At 45.9% G+C, this 19,009-nt stretch overlaps 2 protein-coding genes across 3 annotated transcripts in view; one reads left to right on the top strand and one right to left on the bottom strand.

Annotated features, from left to right (window-relative positions):
- MYBBP1A (MYB binding protein 1a) overlaps positions 1-5,554 on the bottom strand; it is a 59,712-nt gene extending 54,158 nt beyond the window's left edge. The window contains exons 1-8 of the mRNA XM_084493578.1: positions 5,364-5,554; positions 5,151-5,246; positions 4,400-4,483; positions 3,989-4,063; positions 3,467-3,574; positions 2,542-2,732; positions 2,112-2,279; positions 643-760 (exon numbers count right to left, since the gene is read on the bottom strand). Coding sequence (XP_084349704.1) covers positions 643-760; positions 2,112-2,279; positions 2,542-2,732; positions 3,467-3,574; positions 3,989-4,063; positions 4,400-4,483; positions 5,151-5,246; positions 5,364-5,534 — 1,011 coding nt within the window. The 5' untranslated portion in view covers positions 5,535-5,554. The remainder of the gene's footprint in view (positions 1-642; positions 761-2,111; positions 2,280-2,541; positions 2,733-3,466; positions 3,575-3,988; positions 4,064-4,399; positions 4,484-5,150; positions 5,247-5,363) is intronic.
- An 821-nt stretch (positions 5,555-6,375) lies between these two features.
- EIF4H (eukaryotic translation initiation factor 4H) lies at positions 6,376-17,965 on the top strand. 2 transcript variants are annotated; one of them, XM_084492928.1, is made up of 7 exons: positions 6,376-6,531; positions 11,807-11,988; positions 12,943-13,007; positions 13,117-13,216; positions 13,868-13,933; positions 15,796-15,954; positions 16,076-17,965. In XM_084492928.1, exons 1-7 carry the CDS (start codon positions 6,473-6,475, stop codon positions 16,210-16,212), a joined length of 768 nt encoding a protein of 255 aa, XP_084349054.1. In that variant the 5' UTR covers positions 6,376-6,472; the 3' UTR covers positions 16,213-17,965. The 2 variants fall into 2 exon arrangements, with proteins under 2 accessions (XP_084349054.1, XP_084349055.1); XM_084492929.1 differs by lacking the exon at positions 13,868-13,933.
- The last annotated feature ends 1,044 nt before the right edge of the window (positions 17,966-19,009 follow it).

The following is a 19,009-nucleotide window of genomic DNA, read 5'->3' as shown; positions in this document are numbered from 1 at the left end:
GCCCATTTTTATTGGTATTCTTTCATTTTTCCTCCCCTTGTTGCAGGTTTTTTTTTTGCTTGCTTGCTTTGCAGGAGGGAAGGCAGAGGACTTCCAAAATCCAGCTCCCATGTTGCACTGAGATGTGCATATTGAAGCAAGTACTAAAATACACAGAAGCATGAGTCGTCCCTTTTTGTCTTTGCTTTCAAATGTTCATGCAACACCCAGCACAATGACAGACAAAAAGGAGCTTCTGGACATGCAAAATCAAAAGGCCTGTCAAAGGATGACACATGACGTTGTCAATATGCTGAGGGCTGCCCTTCCTCTGCTTCCCCCACGGCAAGAGCTTTCTCGGCAGCACCAATGGAAGCAGGGGGCTCAGTGCTGAACAGTTTCAAACTCCTTAAAATAAGTCTGAATAGTAATACACAAATAGACAATAACAATCAAAAGCAGTCTTATAAAAGCCACTGCAACCAGCAGTCACACAATAACCCTACCTTTAGTAAGGGCTAAATTTAGTCCAAGGTCTAAATCACATAAACTTATTTTTAATACAGGAAGACGTGTAACAGGAAAGGTGGACAGGGGCTGGGGGGAGGTTCTGCTCAGAACAGGGGCTTTAGGCCTGAGCACAAGTACTTTCAAAGGACCTACCTGACTTGTTACCACATGTTCTCCGTAGAGCTGCATCACCTTCCCTTTGAGAACCATCTGTAGCTGATCCAGAGACAACAAGGGCAGAGCGCTCCCCAGCAACCGGTAGCACATGTAACTGAACAGAAGCGAAGAACATTAACATTTTCTCAAGTAGAGCCACAGCCGTAAAGCCACAAAGAAAGATAAGACAGAGAAGAAGTGGTGACGCAGGCTATGTGGAGTACACAAGAAGACAGAAGTCAAAAACACACACTTTCTACATGGATCCAGTGTTCAAAAATCATACTGCTGAAAATTTTCCTTCTGGCTAGCACAGCTGTTCAGATCTTTGTCCAAAGCAGGTCCTCTGCTGCCCAGAAATAGATCAGTCCACACCAGCAGCCCCTTCCTCAATGCACTTGCTGGATCTCTTCTCTCTACGTGTTTATTTCCACAGGCCTAAAAACACTTACTTGTTTGTGAAACTTGCTGTCAAATTTGATCAAAATTGCCCAATGGGCTTAAGAATTATTAGGCAGACATTCTGCAGACACTTCTGCAGAAAAACAGGCTAAAAAGGAAACACTTTTGAGCACACAAAGGTTATTTTCAGACTTACCCAATTCAAGACAAGTAAGACAAGGTTTAAACTTGGAAAAACGTTTTCCCTTCACTGTGATATTCATACAATATGTTAAGAAAATATCTAAGTGCACCTCTGACTTTCAAACTCTTGATCTAATAAAGATTAAACCTGGCCACAGACTGTCATGCTATGGTCCAAAAAATGAAATTATGCTCCCCCAAAATGCTCACACTCACGTTCAGGATTTTGCAGCGTGTTTGCACAGCATGAGTCTCCACAGACAGTTTAAATAATCCTACAAAGATCTAGTGTTAGACTTGGAAAAGGAGCTGAAATAGACACTGTTATGATTTCAGCCCCAGCCATATCCTTCTAAAACACAGACCATGTCAGCACCCAAACCAAAGGAGCCCAATAATATCTAGGTGTTTTAATGGAGCCCATCCTACAAAGCACAAATCTAGCAGTATTAGATACAAAGTTCACAACCTTGGTTTATCTACACAGAAGTTGTCTTTAAGCCATGACAACAAAACAGCCACTCTCTCAGACACTTACAGAACGGAATGGTACATTTCCTCTGACAAGTCTTGTAGGAGCACACTACTGATTGAAGACAACTTTATGCCTGACAGGGGTATCACTGTCATGTGCTGTCCTTGGTAAATTTAAGCCCAAATTTGTTACACATCGTAATTCCAACAGAAAACTTACTGGTAACTTGTGGATTTAGGCTTCCTATAAAGTTTCTCATGAATACCTAAATAATCAAATGTTCTCATGTTGTTTACAAGAAACCATAAGTTCAGTCCTACCACAGGAACAGAAAGATACAAGAAACAGAAGCAAGAAACAGAAGAATAATAGGGGAAAAAAAAAAAAAGTGTATGTTAAAACAAACCTCACAGGTCCTGATTTCTCCTTGAATAGCCCGTTCTCCACAGCTTCTTTCCAGAACAGTTCAAAGGCACCTTCCTTTAATGAAACTTCGAGCAAAGCAAGCCCTACACTGGGCAATTTCTTGTCCTTCTTCTCTGACTTGGCAGCACTTTGCAGAAGCTCTACAAGTCTAGAAGAAGAAAGCATACGATGTGAGAGAATGGGCCTGGAAGGGGATTGCTGAAGGCCAAATTCATCCCACTGAAGAATGCAGGACACTTACAGAGCATTGCAGGCAGAGCTATAATTTAGTAAACGGCAGAGCAGTTAGTGCCTACCCCTTAATAGCACCTGCAGTAGCAAATGCAGGCAGAAGGAAAGCGTTACTTTTCTCACTGCTATCCAAGAGACCAATAATATTGTATTTGATAGTCTTAATTTTAACAACTTACTTGGGAATATTTTCTTCATTTACAATAGTAGGTGATCCAAACAGCTTCTTCAGCTTTTTAGGTTTCAGAACACCAGGGAATTTCTGTATGCCCACAAGTAAAAGGTGGAGGTTCTCTGGAGACTGGAAAGCTGAAGTGAAGTCAGCTTGCAGGATACCAAACAGGACCTCCTCAAATATGGTTTCAGGAACCTAGGTCAGAATGAAGGTAAGAGAGCATGTGAGAAACATCTGAGGGCATTTTACCAACCTGCTGTGCAGTACATGAAAATATCTGTATTGTAGGGCATCTTACTAAAAGCCTGAGTGTTCCAGAAACTTCAGAAACAGCTTTTATGGTGCAACCAAAAATCATGAACAAATTTTTATCCAGTATTACTATCCAGTCCCCAGGTGCTTAACTACAGGGAGCAGGACAATATGTTGTCATCAAACAGCAGTTCTGGTCAACTCCAGCTGAAATTGTTCTCTTGCCATCTGCCTGTTCCTGTCTGTACTGCTGTGCAGCTCAGAGAGGAGTAAACACTCTTGGATTAGCTTTTAATTATATTTCCATTAAAAGTTACTTATTTCAGTAGGATTTGTTGGTAAACAACTGTGTTGAATGGTTTTAGAGGACACCAGATCCAATGTTTTCATCAATAAAATATGGAAAGAGTCAAAACGGCTTACATTTGGATTTTCTGAAAGATTAGATTCAAAATACATTTAAACCTAACATCAGGAGTAGACAGACTAAGGTAAACCAGAGCATCCTTCTCAGAAAAAAAAAAGCATCTGCCCACAGATAACTTAGAAAATAGGTCCTGCAGTTTAAACTTACTCTTCCATAACTCCCCTTTGACTTTTAACTATGAACAAACCAATGGAAAAGCAGTCCCCAAAGCGAAGTCCTCCCTCCTATCTACCACATGCTGTGGCTATACCTCCGACAGGATGTCCACAATAGTTTTGCTAGGGAGATCTTTGAGGTGTGCTTGGTATTGTGTCAACTGCTGGAGAAGCTGGATACTCTCCAGCAGAGCTTTCTGGTCCTAGAAAGGAAAAGTACATCAAAAATAGAAGACATACATTAGAGGTTAAACAGAAGGCTTAAATAATCCACTACTGAGACCCTCATGTCTATTTCGAATAAGAAAACAATTGCTTCCTGATGTGCAACTTTTCCCAACAGTATTTTCTGGCTGTATGTGACTACAGATGCCTTACTTCCATAAGACGTAGTGAAACTTTTGGTACCATCTGACACAGTTTCTACTTTCTAGTCAGGAATTGATGTTTAGAAGGTACAAAAACTGTATGGATAATGCAAAAGAAATGAATTGGACTTGATGCTCCAAGTCCCATCTCATCCACTAGCCAATGGCCCAGTCTTTCTTTCCACATCCTCTCTCTACTTCAGCCAGCCTGAGAACCCCTACTCACAAGCAACGTAACAGCAGTGTTACCTTAACAAGCCGGCCAGATTGAAATAAAGCTATAACTCCAAAAAAGTTTCCAAAAGCTGCATTTCTCACAAGTTTCTGAAAAAGAAAAAAAATATTGGAGTAAAAATCCACCCCACTGAGATGTTAGATCTCACATTCAACTACAACTCTGACAGAGAGTTGAAAAACAACCCCCCATATTATGTTTAAGAGCTACTGTCCTAGATTTTCTCTCCAACACACAAACAAATCTCAGATAAAACATGGACAGACAAGAGTATCATCAACTTCCAGTTTTCAGAAATATTTCAGTTATTGCATTGTACTCGTTTCTCTCAGTAAGAACCCCAAAGTTACAGTATCCAGGCTCCAAACTGTCAAAGAACAGAGAAAGTTAAACTTGCTGTTCAATGATGCTACGCGCTGACTCACCTTCTTCACTTTTTCAAGATCGTGTTTTTCTTTTATCTGTTCCAGGACACTGAATACTGGAATTTCCTCAAAAGCCTGCAACACCTGAGGAGATGGATGAGACAGCTCAGTTTGCAGTTTGTTCACTCTATGAAGTATTAACAAGTTCAGCCAAAACAGACCTGAACACTAGATGTGCTGCTGTGGGCAATAATGGAGCACAATTAGATCAGTAAAATATGTGTCAGAATTACAACTAGTGCAGACATAAATATATCTGCTGATATTCCTTTTTTTGTTGTTGTTTTTTTCTTTACATGGCATAGCAGGATTAATAATGAGAGCATCCTGCTGCAACTATATGACCCTGTAGAAAAGCAATGAGACTTTTCAGCATGGGCAAGGCCCTGACCCAAGCGGGAAGAGCACAGGCTCCTGTGTATTATCAGCTTGTTAGGCGAGATGGGGTCACATCCATGGCAATGACACATAAAGTTATGTGCATAAACTCAATGTCTGCAACTACATGTTATGTTAGAGACTCAAACAGCATCAAGAAAGTATCCTGAAGTGGGTAGTAAAGGGTTGCCTTTTCAGATCTCCCACAAAAAGCACCCAATATCAGAAGGAAGTTATTTTTAAGAAGCCCAGACAGTTCTAAACGCAGCACGTGTAAAAACTTGGCCATATTTCACCAGTGAAGGCTGCTCCTGAGGCACGACCGAACCCCTCGCGGCCCCCACAGGGGGGGAGCAGCGGCCCCAGCACTGACCTGCGCCAGGGCCAAGCTGAAGCCCGGCCGGGCGGCCTCACGGGTGGCTCCCAGCCCTTCCACCAGGCGTTTGAGGGCGTACTGCATCTCTTCGTCCTGAAACACAAACCCAGGCGTTTTTGGGGAGACGCCGAGCACCCCGCGGGACCCGGCCGCGCCTGCCCCCCTCCATCCATCCCTCCATCCCTCCATCCATCCCGGTCCCCCCCTCACCTTTCCGCCATCCCTCAGGTGCCGCAGGAGGTTCTCGGTGGCCGCCAGCCGCACCTCCTGCTCGGGTTTGGCGATGTCCCAGAAGAGATCGAGGAAGGCTCGGCCCTGCCGCAGCACCCCGCGGGGGTCCGCGACACCCCCCCCGCCGCCGCCACCCGCCCGCTCCGCCATGCCGCTACCACACGTGGGGCCGCCACCACCGCCGCTCCCTGCCCGCTCCTCCTCTTCCGGGGCAGCGGGGACGGAGCTGGCCCCGCACCGAGCCTGGCCCCGCACCGGGGGTGTCCCCACGCGGGGTCTGTCCCCACGCGGGGGTTGTCCCCGCACCAGGGTTGTCCCCGCACCCGGCCGCCGCCGCCCCCCCCCCCCCCCAGCCCCGAGCCCCCCTCAGCGCCATCTTCCCGTCCCCGCCCGTCCCTCCCGAGCCCCCGGGGGGGATCGGGGCGCCGTGAGGGGGCACACCCGCGGTTAAACCCCCGCGGCCGGCCCCGCTTCTCCCCCGCAGCCCCTCAGCGAGCCGCGGGGCTGCTCCGAGGGCGGTGCGGGCGCTTGGGAAGCGGCGGAGGTCGAGGGAACGGGGTGGGGGAAAGCTGGTGAATGCTTCCAGACACGTGCAAGCAAGAACTCCTCACGAACTCCTTTATTTTAATGACAATTTTTATTCTTATTTAACTATCATTTTTATTTGTATTTGTATTTTTGACGAGCACTGAGAGAGCACACGCCGCAAAGCGCAGGGGCTCCCTGCTGGTTCTCCTCTCACGCGGCTCCCTCCTTCCCTCCCGGCTCGGCGGGGCTCCTGCCCCACGCTCCGGGCCCCCTGTCCCGTCCCGTCCCGCCCCGTCCCCGGGGCCGCCCCTCAGCGCGGCGGTGCCCGCACGGCACAAAGGCGGCGGGGCCCGCGCTCCGCGCCCGCCTGTGACGGCGACTTCCCGACAGGCAGCGGCGCGGGCAGCCCCGCTGGAGGTGCGAGGAGAGGAGGGGGGGTGGGAGCTGGAGACAGGCACCGCGACGGGCAGCCCCGGCCGGGGCCCCGCCGTATATAAGCGGCGCGGGGTCCTGCGGGCGCGGTCCTGTCACGCTCGCCCGGGGAGGAGGCTGAGGTGGCGATGGCGGATTTCGATCCTTACGACGATCGGGCCTACAGCAGCTTCGGCGGCGGCCGGGGGTGAGCCCGGGGAGGCTGGGGAAGGCTGGGGAACGACCGGGGATCCTCCCGGAGGGAGCGGGGAGGGAGATAGGGAGGGGCGACCCCCCCCCCAACATGCACGCTCCGGGCCTGCCCCCCCCCCCCCCGCTGGGCCTGGCGAGGAGGGGGCGCGGCCGGGACTCGGCCCTGTGGGGATGGGATGGGGGGGGTAAAAGGGGAGGGGGAGGGAGGGACGGGAGGGGGGCGCCGCCTCCGGCAGCCTGCTGGCCCCTCGCCTCCCGCCTCTCGGCTTTGTGGAGGCGCGGGGAGGTGGCTGCGGTGGTCTGGGAGGGGGTAAGGGCAGCTCGCCCCCCCCCCCCTCCTCGCTTCGCTCCGCAGCAGATTTGGGGCTTGGTGGCTGGGGAGAGCCGGGAAGGGGCGGGAGGCGGAGGGTGTCGCTGTGCTCCCGCCGGCCCGGAGGCGAGGGGAGGGAGCGGGGGGGGGGATTTAGGGAGGTGCTGGGCCGGAGCCAAGGTAAGGCCGTGAGGAGCTGCAGCAGGGACACGGCGGGAGGAGGGAGCTGCCCGTGGAGGGCTCGAAGCCCCGGTGCGGGCGGGACGAGCTCGGCACGGCGGAGAGGGGAGGGAGCCGCGGCGGCCCCGAGAGCAGGCGGCGTTGTGGTGCCTGCGGCGGGGAGGAAATGGGAGGGCTCTGCGGTGCCTCCGCTCGGGGAGAGCCGGGAGCTGCCGGCCTCTCTTGCCTTATCCTGGCTCCCGGTGCTGGCTCCAGCCCTCGGATCCGTGGGGCCTGGCTCGGCTCTGGAGACCGCACGTGTTTGGGGGGAGTGGGCTGCGAAAGCAGTGACCAGCAACTACAGAGTTTGCCTTAAAGCGTGTTAGGAAGACACAAGTAGTTAACTTTTTTGAAGGTTGATGCTGTACAAGTTTGCTCTAAATTAAAACACCAGGTATAAAACTGTGAAATAAACTATTTGCAAGCAAATGTTAACGAGTATGCTGTTTTTGTCATTTAGTCTTCCAAGATGTTTCCTAATCAACAGTTCTCCTCTGCTGTGGTCAGAGGAGTAAACAAGTTTCATTTCCAGGCTGCCCAGGTAGCAGGGAGGTGGTGGTGCTGAGGCTCTAGCAGGAGTGAGTTGCCTTGCATTCAGCAAATCTCTGGCACTTAGGCTCTGTAAACTAGTTTTTGTGCATAAACGTCCTTTGTCTAAAGAGGAGATGTCCCAGAGCAAACAGAGGGGATGGCTATTCCTAGTTTTGCCACTTCTTAAATTCTTAATAGATACATTGACAACTGCCTGAGGTGGCACTTGACACTCATAATTCAGATGTTACTGTAAAGTAGCAAAACAAAAGTTGAAGTGTTACTTTCATATTCAGATTTCTTTAATAGAGTACTTAAACTTGCTCTCAGGCAAGGCTCAGATACTTGCTTTGGTGAACTAAAGGTGAACTGCTTAGTAGATGCTTCGGCAGATGTTTCTGGTAAGTAACTAGGAGGTAATTCTGTAGTTTGGGTGCTACGGGTCCTGAGCTTTGTGCAGTCTTGCGTGTAGCAAAAACGTGACTCTTCTTGAAGGTTCTGATTAAAAAATCTTTTGTTATCTTAGGGAGACTCCTGCTCATTTTTAGGTGTTCTAGGACTGCAGGAATAGTGTAAACTCAGTAGAGATGTAGTTTGTCAGAGCTACCCTCTGTGGAGCATTATTGTGAGATTGCAGTGAGGCAGATAGGAAACAGTGGCTCCTGATGAGCTCTAATGTAGCTAAGACAACTGCCTTGTTCTCCTCTCAAAATGACACAGGAGGGCAACGGAGGATGACTGGTTTGAGATGGGATTTTGCTGTACTTGAGATGTCTGGCAGTGAACTGATTACAAGTTGAAGCATGACACTGATGTGCGAGTCAACTTATTCCAGAGGGAAAACATGCTGTTGACATTAATAACAAAAGCATACTATAAAAGCTTTCTGGTTGGAGTGTTGGAGCCCAGAATTTGACACCAAAATCCATTCTTGGTCATGCTGTGGCCTAGCTGGAACACTGAGCATCTGTAGAGCCTCTCAGGGTTGAAGGAGACTGCGTTTATCACTCCTGGCCTGCTGGTAGGCTGCTTGGTTAGGCGTGGTCTTTGTACCAGGTTACCCATGCGGGACACCTTAATCAAAGGTTAAGATTCATCCCATGAATCATGATACAGTAAGTGGAAATGGAGAGCTAGTATTTATGCTTCTGGATCCTGTTTCCTACCCATTTACTACTAATAAATACCTCTTAATTCTTAGGCTCAAGCAAGCTTCTTGCTGAAGACACGTAGCACTTACTGTAGGGATGTACTGGGTTGCCCGAATAAATTCAGTGTGTGCTTAGTGTTGTGGTCTGGAGACTCCTGATGAATCTTGTCTTGCTGAGTCTGATGGTGTCTCTGGTGAAATACTGAAGCTGCAATCCGATTACGCTGTTGTCTGTTTGCTGGGCAAAAAGATAAATCCAGAACTATTGTTTTGATCCTTTGTGAAAGGCTATTAAACTCAAATGACAGCTTTCCAAAATATTCCTGACTCAGAATATTTGACAGACTGTGTTCTGAACAGCTAAACTTCCTAAAAGTAGCTTCAAAATAATAGTTTGGGTGCTCTTTCACCCCAGCGTGGCCTTACGATGTCACCCAACTCAGTCCACCAAAAAGTAAACCTAATTATAGGGATGCTGCCTCTGGCCTCTGCTAGAAGCAAGCTTTCTTCAACTTTCTGCTTTCATTTCATGGAGGAAAAAAAAAAAAGGTGTTTGATTCCCCTGCTAAGATGACATAATTATTACCTAGGTGTGTCTCAGTGAAAGTTGCACTGGGTGGGAAATGCAGATACACATCTAATGCTTTGGTGTGACCCGGGTCACTCAGTTCAGGGCTGTTCTTAATTATATTGATGCTTGTCCTGTTTTATTATGAATTATGCATCTTGTTTGAATCTTGGATCCTGAAGTCAGTCTTACTTTTTATTTCACCATTTCAATGTTGGAAAAAAATGTAGCAAGGTGTAGGAACAGCGTCTTTTGGTGTTGCAAAACTCCTTGTCCTGCTGTACTTGAAGCCTGTAGGAAGCTTAGTTTGGAACCTGGTTTGTGACCCTTCCTGTTCTTCAGGTGAAGACTGAAAGACCAAGTCCATAGCTATTTGATAACCGAGGCTTTAGTGGAAGATCTTCAAAAAGAATACGTCACTTCAGAAAAATATCCATAGGAATTGCATAATGGGACATGGATTTACACACAACTTCCCTCCCCGCAAATCCTGGCGTGTTATGGTAGAAACATGGCTTGTTTGCAGCACTGAGTTTCTTTGGGGGATTGCAAACTTCAGGGTGTGGTTTCAGAGGCAGCTCGATTCATCTAAGTGAGGCTGCTGTTGAAAGCTGCAGTTGGAGCCCTGGCTTGTGTTCTCCTTCCTGTGCTGGCACAAGTGCCTTTTGCAGCTGATCACCTTGTTGATACGGTGAATTCATCTGTAAGGGGAGTGCTCAGATGAATTAGTGCACAGAGCCGGCTGATGGGCAGCCCAGGAAACATGGTGAGAGTGCACAAAAGGAGGGAATGCTCTTTTAAACTCATCCTAAGCAATATTGATGTTACTATTGGACATAAAAATGAAGGTTTTGAGCTGCAAGTTAAGTGTAGTATTTGAGGTTTTTACAAAAACCCTTAAATGAGAATGAAGGATGAAGGCATGGAACTGATTTGACATGTTACAGAGTTCTGCCCTTCATGCAGAGCACCCAGCTATAGCAGCTTCTGGTCTTGAACCTGTTTTGACTCTGATTCTTTATTGAGACAAAGGCAGATGTGGAATATTGTCAGAAATGCTAAAATATGAACCTGGCTGGGCACTAATTAAATGTACTGAGGTAGTTACTTGGATTTGTGCAGCAGCATGTTGATACCGTTGGTGAAACTCCTGTGCTGGTACCATGAATAGGCACAAGTGGCAGGCTTACCTAGAAAGAGTTAAGGAGTCTTATCCAAGATTTCTGCATTATGTCATTTGTTCGCAATAAAATATTTATTCTGGAATGAAGAGGGGAAAAAAAGGTGGACAAGTACTGTGGACCTTCTTGCTGCATGCAACTAGCCAGAATAATACAAGATAATGAAGGTATTTGAACCTCTGCAGAAATCCAGTTAGTTCTTGTCACCAGGCAAACCCTGGATGGCACACTCGGAGTTCCTTTGCACTTTCAAATGTTCAGGGAGCCTCTTGTAAAGGGAGCAGACATGAACAAAATCCAATAAAAGGAAGGCACTGAAGAAGAGAACATGGCAGAGCTGTAGGTAGGCTTCTCAGATGCAGCAAAAGTTGCCTAGGCAGAGCAAGGGGCATTGAACCAGTGATGGGGGCATCCTGTAGCCAGCAAGTCCGGGAGCTGTAAGTTAAGGGCCTCGTGTCCACAGTGACTGCTCTCTGTAATGGAGATCAAGGTTAGCTTGAGAAGCGTAGGCTCCATGGGAAATCAACATGCAGATGTGTTGGATTAATACAGTGAAGAACGGAGCTGGTAATTTTCTAGTTCCTCAGCAACCAGTGCTGATAGCCTTAACTGAGGGGAAGAATAGGAAAAAGCAGCCTAGTTTTCTTCTGATGAGCCCAAAAGGAAGAAGTACCCAAATATCATTTAAATTGCTTTTCTGCCTTTAGAATGTCCTGTTCAACTAAGCTGGTTAGCCTGTGTTCCAAGTATTACAGTCCAGGTGCCCTTCAGATATCTGACAGCTGGTTACAGCAGTAACTTTTCAGAGATGGAGGATGTCTCTTAAGCAAATGAAGGTGATTGTGGAGTTGATGTTATACTATTTAGCTAAAAGCATTAGTTCCACATAAACTTTGGGATATGCCTGTGTCATGCAGGCATTTCCTTACTGCAATAAATTCTTGAAATCTGTTCTGGGATGCGTTGTGTTGAGTAGGGAACAGTGTAGATGACCTTAGTTTGAGATTTCCTTAATGTCTTCTGAAACAAGGAAGAAGTTCATTCATCAGTTCATTACTGACTCTATCTGTAAGATAGCTAAGGATATTGTTCATTTGTTCTCCCACTGAAGTACTGATCAGGTCATGCTAAAAAGGAGTTGGTCAGTAGTGGAGGTGGCAGATGCAGGTAAAGGGATGCTACCAGGAGTTGTGGAAGCTGACTGAAGCAGGGGGAAGAGATCCACTTCTGATAAATCCACTAGCACCTGGGCAGTGCTGCGTACTGTATTATGGGGAGTCAGGTTCCAGAAATGGACTTCTTTTCCAACAGGTCTCGTGGTGGTGGCCTTGGTGCCCGCAAACAGAAAGAGCTGCCAACAGAACCCCCTTTCACAGCGTATGTGGGAAACCTACCCTTCAACACTGTTCAAGGAGACATAGATGCCATCTTCAAGGATCTCAGTGTAAGGAGTGTACGACTAGTCAGAGACAAGGAAACAGACAAATTTAAAGGTGAGTGTTCAGAGTTGGTTCAGTTGTAGGTTGCTAACTGGTAAGAGAATCATCTACTTCTAAAATTGTTTTAATGGGGAATTTGCTCTGCTCTGAAGTGCAGTTTGTTTGTTCTTCAGTGTTGATTTATGCAAAGTTGTCTTTCACCAACAAACATCTCATTTGAATGAGATTCACTGTTACTTCCATCACAAGATGCAGTCTGATCAAGTCAATATTTGCCCTGCTGTAAGAGGCTCTCAAACCTTGTCTTTATGAATTGTAACAAAGCTGAAGTGTCTGAGCCACTCAAGATCAGTGGTCTTTGGTTTTGAGTACTTAGGCAATCTTTCTGTAGCTCAGCAGACTCCCATTGCTTTGCCTTTTCCTTTAGTAGGTTAGGTAGGAAGGAAAAGCAGTTCAGTGAGCTATTCACAGAATTGAATTAGAGCATGTAAATCATATTTCCATTGGAAATGACTGAGGGGAAATGGAGTACTTCCTAAGTTACTTTTTAAGTTACTTTTTGGGGGGAATACAGTTTGAGGAATTTCAGCAAAGGAATAGCAAATTCACTAAATGGTGCAGTGACAGAAAATCAGACCATTGGCCAAGCAGGTACCTCATCTTCTTATTTAAAGATGCTAGTAACAAATGTCAATATTTATCTGAATAACTGTCTAAAGGTGTAGATCAAATTTATCTGCAGTGGGAACATACTGTAAAGGAAATTAATCAGCCTTTTAGCGTTTGTGTTCTGTCCATGTAGAGCTCTATTGCAGGCTCTGTCCCAACTGTTAATAAGCATAGGTAAATGCATTCATCTTTAATGATGTTTGGTTTGTGAGCAGTGTACATCTTGTACTTATTTGTAGTTCGTGGTTGAAAGATAAGACTTAGATATATACAGGAAGAGAAGCTTTTTACAGTTGCTTTCTAAAGTGCTGGTATTAATTTCTGGGTTTCTTCTTACAGGATTTTGTTACGTAGAGTTTGATGAGGTGGAGTCACTCAAGGAAGCTCTTACATATGATGGTGCAGTAAGTACATTTCCAATTAATTTGTGAAAGAGAAAAATAAGCACAAGTCTCAAGCTTCTTGGCAGCCCATCTGGCAATTTCTGAAGAGATTCTCATCTTTATTTAACAGCTTTTGGGTGACCGATCACTCCGAGTGGACATAGCAGAAGGCAGAAAACAGGATAAAGGTGGCTTTGGCTTCAGAAAAGGTGGCGGGCCTGATGACAGAGGTGACTTTCATTTTCCTAAATAGATTCTTAAATATAGCAGCTGGAGTTATGACTTCTGGTGCTAACTAATGCATGCAAGGCACGCAAGAAAACACAAAGACAGTAGTGGAAAGAAAACTTGTACGTACCTAGTGTAGTTGCTGCCGCTCCTGAAATTGCTGGAATAGATGTGCTTCGTGTCCCAAAGCTGCGTGTGTGTCACTGCTAACCTTGGAAGTGAGACCAATCCCCCTAGCACTGTGCAGTCTCTTGCAGAGGACAATAATAAGCCCAATGGTCTGATCTGCTACTGTTTTATTAGTGTGTAAAAATGAGTAATCAAAGTAATTGCAAGTGTATGAATATGTATTTTGTATATATTGTCTGATGTTCCAGTGTAAGAACAGGCTTTTCTGTAGCTACAGAACTTACTTGAACTACATTGACTGGAGCTTTTCATCAGTCTGGTTTAGAGATGCTTTTCTGACCACTTGTTCTTGGTTAACAAAGCTGATCTTTTGTTCCTATCCAATGGAACTTGGTGGTACTGGAATGAAGGGATTTTCCAGCAGCATGACTTTGGATATGGAAGGACTGGACTTTGGTTTGGTGTCCCCTTACCAGTCTTTCCCACAGCTTTAGACCTGAACACAATTGTGGCTTTTTTCCTAGGAATGGGAGGAGGTTCCCGAGAATCCAGAGGAGGTGGATGGGATTCCAGAGATGACTTCGGTTCTGGTATCAGTATTAACACTTATAAGATAGGCGGCCTAAAAGGCACAAATGTTCTCATTTTCATGTCAGCTATGTTTGTCCCCATTTCTGTTTTGACTCAGTCCACTGTATGCCAACTTAGGACATCCTGTGGCTGCAGTGGGATTCTTCAGGGGAAACTTCAATTGCTTTGTAACAGAGGAAATGGTCTTCATTTTAAGCTTTATGAAGTGATCTTTAATATCAGAATACTAGGCTGAATGTAGTCTGGGATGTCTAGGTTTCAAGCACAGCATTTCTCACACATGAGCCCAAGTACATGTTTCAATAGTAGCAGAAACGACAGGTCATGTGGAAAAACAGATACTGGTGCTGCATTCTCTCAAAGCAGAGGCTTTCACCTCTCTCAAGAGGTTGATAATGTAATGCCATGTGAAATGTGTACTCCTGGAGCAAATGGTATCTCCAAAGTTGTGTTAGTTCCAAAGCACTTTTAAATAGAAAACATTCCTAAAAGTTAGGTCTGTTCTGGTAATGCAAGTTGCAGCGAATGACTGAACTTGCTGAGTGGAAGGTACTGATGGAGCCATTGTTTATTTTTGACTTCCAGTTAGTTTCCAGTTATTAGTGTCCAGGGTGATATTAACTCAATTGCTTTTGTCCTCTGAACTTGTGGGTTTGGTCCATTTTCTGATGGGGAGATGTTGGCAAGTGCAACTGTGCAGTGTCTGGTCTCTGCATGAGTGGAATGGACAAAGTAGGAGAGGTAACCATGAGCTGCTGGCATGGAACTCAGCATGGTGCTGGAGAGAGGAAGCTTGCTACAATGCTGTGCTTAACCTGCCTTCGTAGCTAAGCATTCTGGTGTCGCAGCCTTATACCTTTACTGGCAGCTTCTTCAGATGCACACTTCAGCTGGCTAGGTGCTGGGTGAGTGATTTGTGTGCTGAAGTTTAGCGTTGAAGTCTTACTTGGTACAGAAGCTTTTCTTCTCAGGTTGACTTGCGCTGGATCAAGTCTTAAAGATTGCTGTTTGGCACTGAAGTAAAGGACAGTTCTGCAACTCTGCCAAATGCTAAATTGGAAAGGAGAATCTCAGATGGGAATAAAACATCTTTCCCTTCCAAGCAGCTTCTAAAAAAACTGTGTTCCACTTAAGTATGCTGCTAGCCTGAAATATCTTCCTACCATTGAGAGCTGTCGGGGGATATTCCAGGATGGTCACTGGTGCAGAATGGAAGTTGGTCAGTGACAGGTAGTTCTTGGTGGCTTTTGATACGCAAATTGAAGAAATGTAGTCAGCTTCACATTTAAAGTCTGCTGTGTTTTTTTTTTTCTTAGCTCTTTCATTAGTCAAGCAGATCCCTGGGCATTTTATAGTATAGTTGAAAAGCCTTGGTTTTGCTCCATTTTTCAAAGGCCTTCTTAAGGATTGTTTCATTACTCCCTGGCTCTTTTCCCATTTGCTCTGCTCCTGCAGGTTTCATGCTAAGGCTGCGGCCAGTGTGATCTGTCCACAGCAGAACTCAGGGTACCTGTAGTGTTACCTCGTCATTCAGCTTCTGGTGTTAACAATCTGAAGTTGCAGCTGAAGTTCATATTTTAATGGTGCTTGGTAACCTGGTTTCAAAGACTGAGTATGAAACAAACTCTAGGTGGATAAAGCAGGTTCTGAACTTGGCATAGTGCACTGGATTTCAAATGCAATCTGTATGACTCTTCCAGAATGCGTTAGATCTGTGAAGCAATCTGTCTACAGACAAAGGCTCTCAGTGCATCATCTTGGACTGACAGCTGTGCCTTGCGAGGTTTTCCAGTCATCCAGATAAATCTAGATAAAAGCGTTGTGAAATGTGCTCCTTACATTCACCATCTTCCTTCTTCAGGATTCAAAGATGATGACTTCTTGGGAGGCCGGGGTCGAGGCACTCGCCCTGGAGACCGACGACCACCAGGTGCCTCAATGGGAAGTGGTGGCACTGGTCGTTTCCGAGATGGGCCTCCCCTTCGTGGATCTTCCATGGACTTCAGAGAGCCAACAGAAGGTAAACTCCTTTTCTCTTCTGTAATTCAGTCTTCTTGAATGACACGTGTTGTTTCTTCATCAGGCTAAAGCTGCTTGCCCTTGGTAGAGAAGTCTGAAAACCTTACTGTTTTGTCTTGCAGAGGAAAGAGCACAGCGACCCCGGCTTCAGCTCAAACCTCGAACAGTTGCTACTCCCCTCAATCAAGTAGCCAACCCAAATTCTGCTATCTTTGGTGGAGCCAAGCCCCGAGAGGAAGTAGTAAAAGAGCACGACTGAGCTTGGGGTTGAGAGGGAATGGGGAGGCGGGAGAAAAAGCAAGACAGTACAGAGTGACTAGCTCTGCTGGAATGTCAACCCTGCAGTTTACCATTCCTGCCATCTGGCATTTGTCCTCTTTGAAACTGAAAACACAGAGCTTGTGAATGCATGTCAGCTGTTAACAAGTGGTTTTTAGTACGTTCTTGGCTTTGCTGTATCTAGTGCCTGCTTTGTGCTGAGTTTCCTCTTCTGTTTCCTTCCAAGCAGCACAGTTGCCAGTAGATAAGGCAGTGTAGCTGCTTCCACAGGTGTGGAGGTCTCTGGACAAAGGTGCTGCTTCACTTCCTCCTTTCTGGGTTTGTTTTACTTTAGAAGCACAGGTTAGACTTAGTTATTACCCTGTATTGTTTCCTTTTACTTCCTCAGTGCTCCTCTTCTGACCTGCATGTCTCGTTCTGTATTGCTGTGGCTCTGAAGAGGAAAACTGGAGAGTCCAGATGAGTTGAGCGGAGTAACTTTCAGTTCTAACCATGTAGTGAAATACCATTTAGGACAATTAATGACTTACTGTATCCAGCAGAGCCCCTTAGAAAGCTAAGGGGGGAACTGCCCTTTCACACAGGTTACCAGGAAGTATCAATTTAATAGATACGAGTCAAGTTGGCTGGCAAGCCTGGTGGATAGGTGGAAGCAGTACGGATAAAGCATCTCCCAGCAGCCTGTTGCTGGTGACTGGTAGAATTCAAAATGGTATGATACTACACCTCGGAGCTCAAGGTTAGTGCTGCAAAAATGTGCCCGAGCACAGCTGCTCACTGGCTCTTTCTGCTTACATTTCTTTGGGTTTTACATGTTTGGTAAATTTTTAAATGAAGTTTCTACAAATAAAATTGACTTTTTTATTTTTCTTTAAGGAGTATATACTTTGCCATGCAGTATGTAATTGTCATTACCCCCTGTTTTTCTTTGCCCAGTGGTGTACAGTTTTAAGACCTCTGCTTTGAGAATACCATGAAAATGGGCAGATTAGAAACTGTCATGAAATAGATTCTCTTCCTGTAGAAGTTTGGGTGAAAAGCATCTCTAACCGCTGCATCTCTGAACTTGAAGTGTTTCTCACCAGTGTTGGGAGTGTTCTGTGTGGGAGGAGGGAGGGGAGGTGGAGGCTGGAGCTAAGGGGGAGAGCATTCATGTTTAAAAACAGCCTGGATCTCTAACACTGAAGTGCAGACATGTCCAGTGTGCAAGGAAAAACTTGGGCCCCTAACACTAGTGCTGACAGCTCCCAGATAAAACAGCTGGCACACGAGAGCACTTCCAGAAGAAGTTTGGAAGCATGGCTGCTTTACTGCCAGCGTCACTGCTAGTAGGGAATTCCTTCTCTGAAGTTTCTTTTGTAATGTCAGAGTCCCAGCAATTTACAGAACTACTCTTTCCTTCCTTCTGCCTGTCACTTAATCTGCTTTTGAGATAAGAACCATTTGTCTAACACTAATAATTAATTTAAGACAGACATGCATTTGTGTGGTTGTATTCCAAACCAATAATTGACCTATTTACATCTTCAATGTGGAAAAGATTTTAAGAACAAATTCCCATATAAAAACTCACCTCTAGTCAAGACAGTTGACTTTTAAATGTAAAAATGAAAAGGAAAAAAAAAAAAAGAAAAATTCCAAACACTTAACACATTCTGCTTCATAACAAAATAAATTTATGGATATGGTATTTTGTGAATGATCTTTTAAATAAAAGAAAACATTAAGTAATATTTAACATTGGTCTTTATTTGAGTCTGCTCTAGCTTGTGTCCCCCTCCTCCCCTCCCAAAGTTCTACAACATTGCTTTAATCTGGAATTAACAGGCAAAGAAATGAGGTGGGGGGGATTGGAAAAGAAAAAGGGAAGAAATAGGATCTAAGCAGCTGCTGGGAACATGTAGGAGACAGTGAAGTAAAAATTCTGTAGGAGTGGAGGCAAGCCCAAGTTTTGTCCTGTGGCTTCAGTACAACCAGCTGTAGTGCAAGGGCTGCCCGGCAGCGTGGAAGTACTGTGGCCTGCAGTGAGGGAGCTCCGGGTGGCATTTCCCAGCAGCTGGGCTCTGCTACTCTGAACACAGTGCCCTGCTGGTTGAGGGCAAGCTCTGTCCTTCCAGGCTGGGCAGTGGTCTGTTCCATACGGTGTCTTTTAGGTGAAACAAACTGGTCAGCTTGCTAGTGTTCTGCCCAGTTTCTTCCAACTTTTTTAGCTGTCTTGTTCCCTACTAGACCTGGCTGTTAACGGTGTCTTTGAAGTATGTGCATACTGCAGGGTAAGCCAAGAGCCATGGTTTTTTATTGAGGAAATGAGCCCTGACCTTCCCGCTGGTTTTACTGCTTCCCATAGCATGAAAGGGTGGGAAGTGTTCTGTCTTCCAGCGATTCAGTCTGCTCACTATCCTCAAATGTGCTCTTAGGGCAGCTTGAGCAGAGAATCCAAATCCTTCTCTGCAGTGACTCACCGAGGCAGACTGCAGCACCAGCCTGTCCCACCTGAGTATCTCCTGAGGTGTAGCAGAAGGGCTGGCTGGCTGGAGATGGTGGCCTTCAGCTGCTTCCACAAGGCTTGCTCATAGCTGGTCTCAAACCTAATGAGGGAAGCAATAATTTTATCCCTCTGCATGGTGAAAAGTACCACTGCCGTGTGAGAGGCAGAAAACAGCTCTTGTTCAAATAGTGTTTTTCTGTACCTACTAACCTTCAAGTCAAGGGTTTCCCCCTGATGAAAGCAGCCAAGTCCCAGTATAGTTTTACCTTTTTTTAATAGTTTAATAGAT

This window comes from Aythya ferina, assembly GCF_964211825.1.
Source record: "Aythya ferina genome assembly, chromosome: 19".
Classification (NCBI taxonomy): Eukaryota; Metazoa; Chordata; class Aves; order Anseriformes; family Anatidae; genus Aythya; species Aythya ferina.
Note: the sequence above shows the minus strand (reverse complement) of the source record. Positions and strands in the feature narration are given on the sequence as shown.

Excerpts from the sequence above, each read along its gene's own strand:
- EIF4H (XM_084492928.1), top strand. The coding sequence starts at position 6,473 with ATGGCGGATTTCGATCCTTACGACGATCGGGCCTACAGCAGCTTCGGC. Across the intron at positions 13,008-13,116 it reads CTCTTACATATGATGGTGCA|CTTTTGGGTGACCGATCACT; the intron begins GTAAGTACATTT and ends TTTATTTAACAG. Across the intron at positions 13,934-15,795 it reads CAGAGATGACTTCGGTTCTG|GATTCAAAGATGATGACTTC; the intron begins GTATCAGTATTA and ends TTCCTTCTTCAG.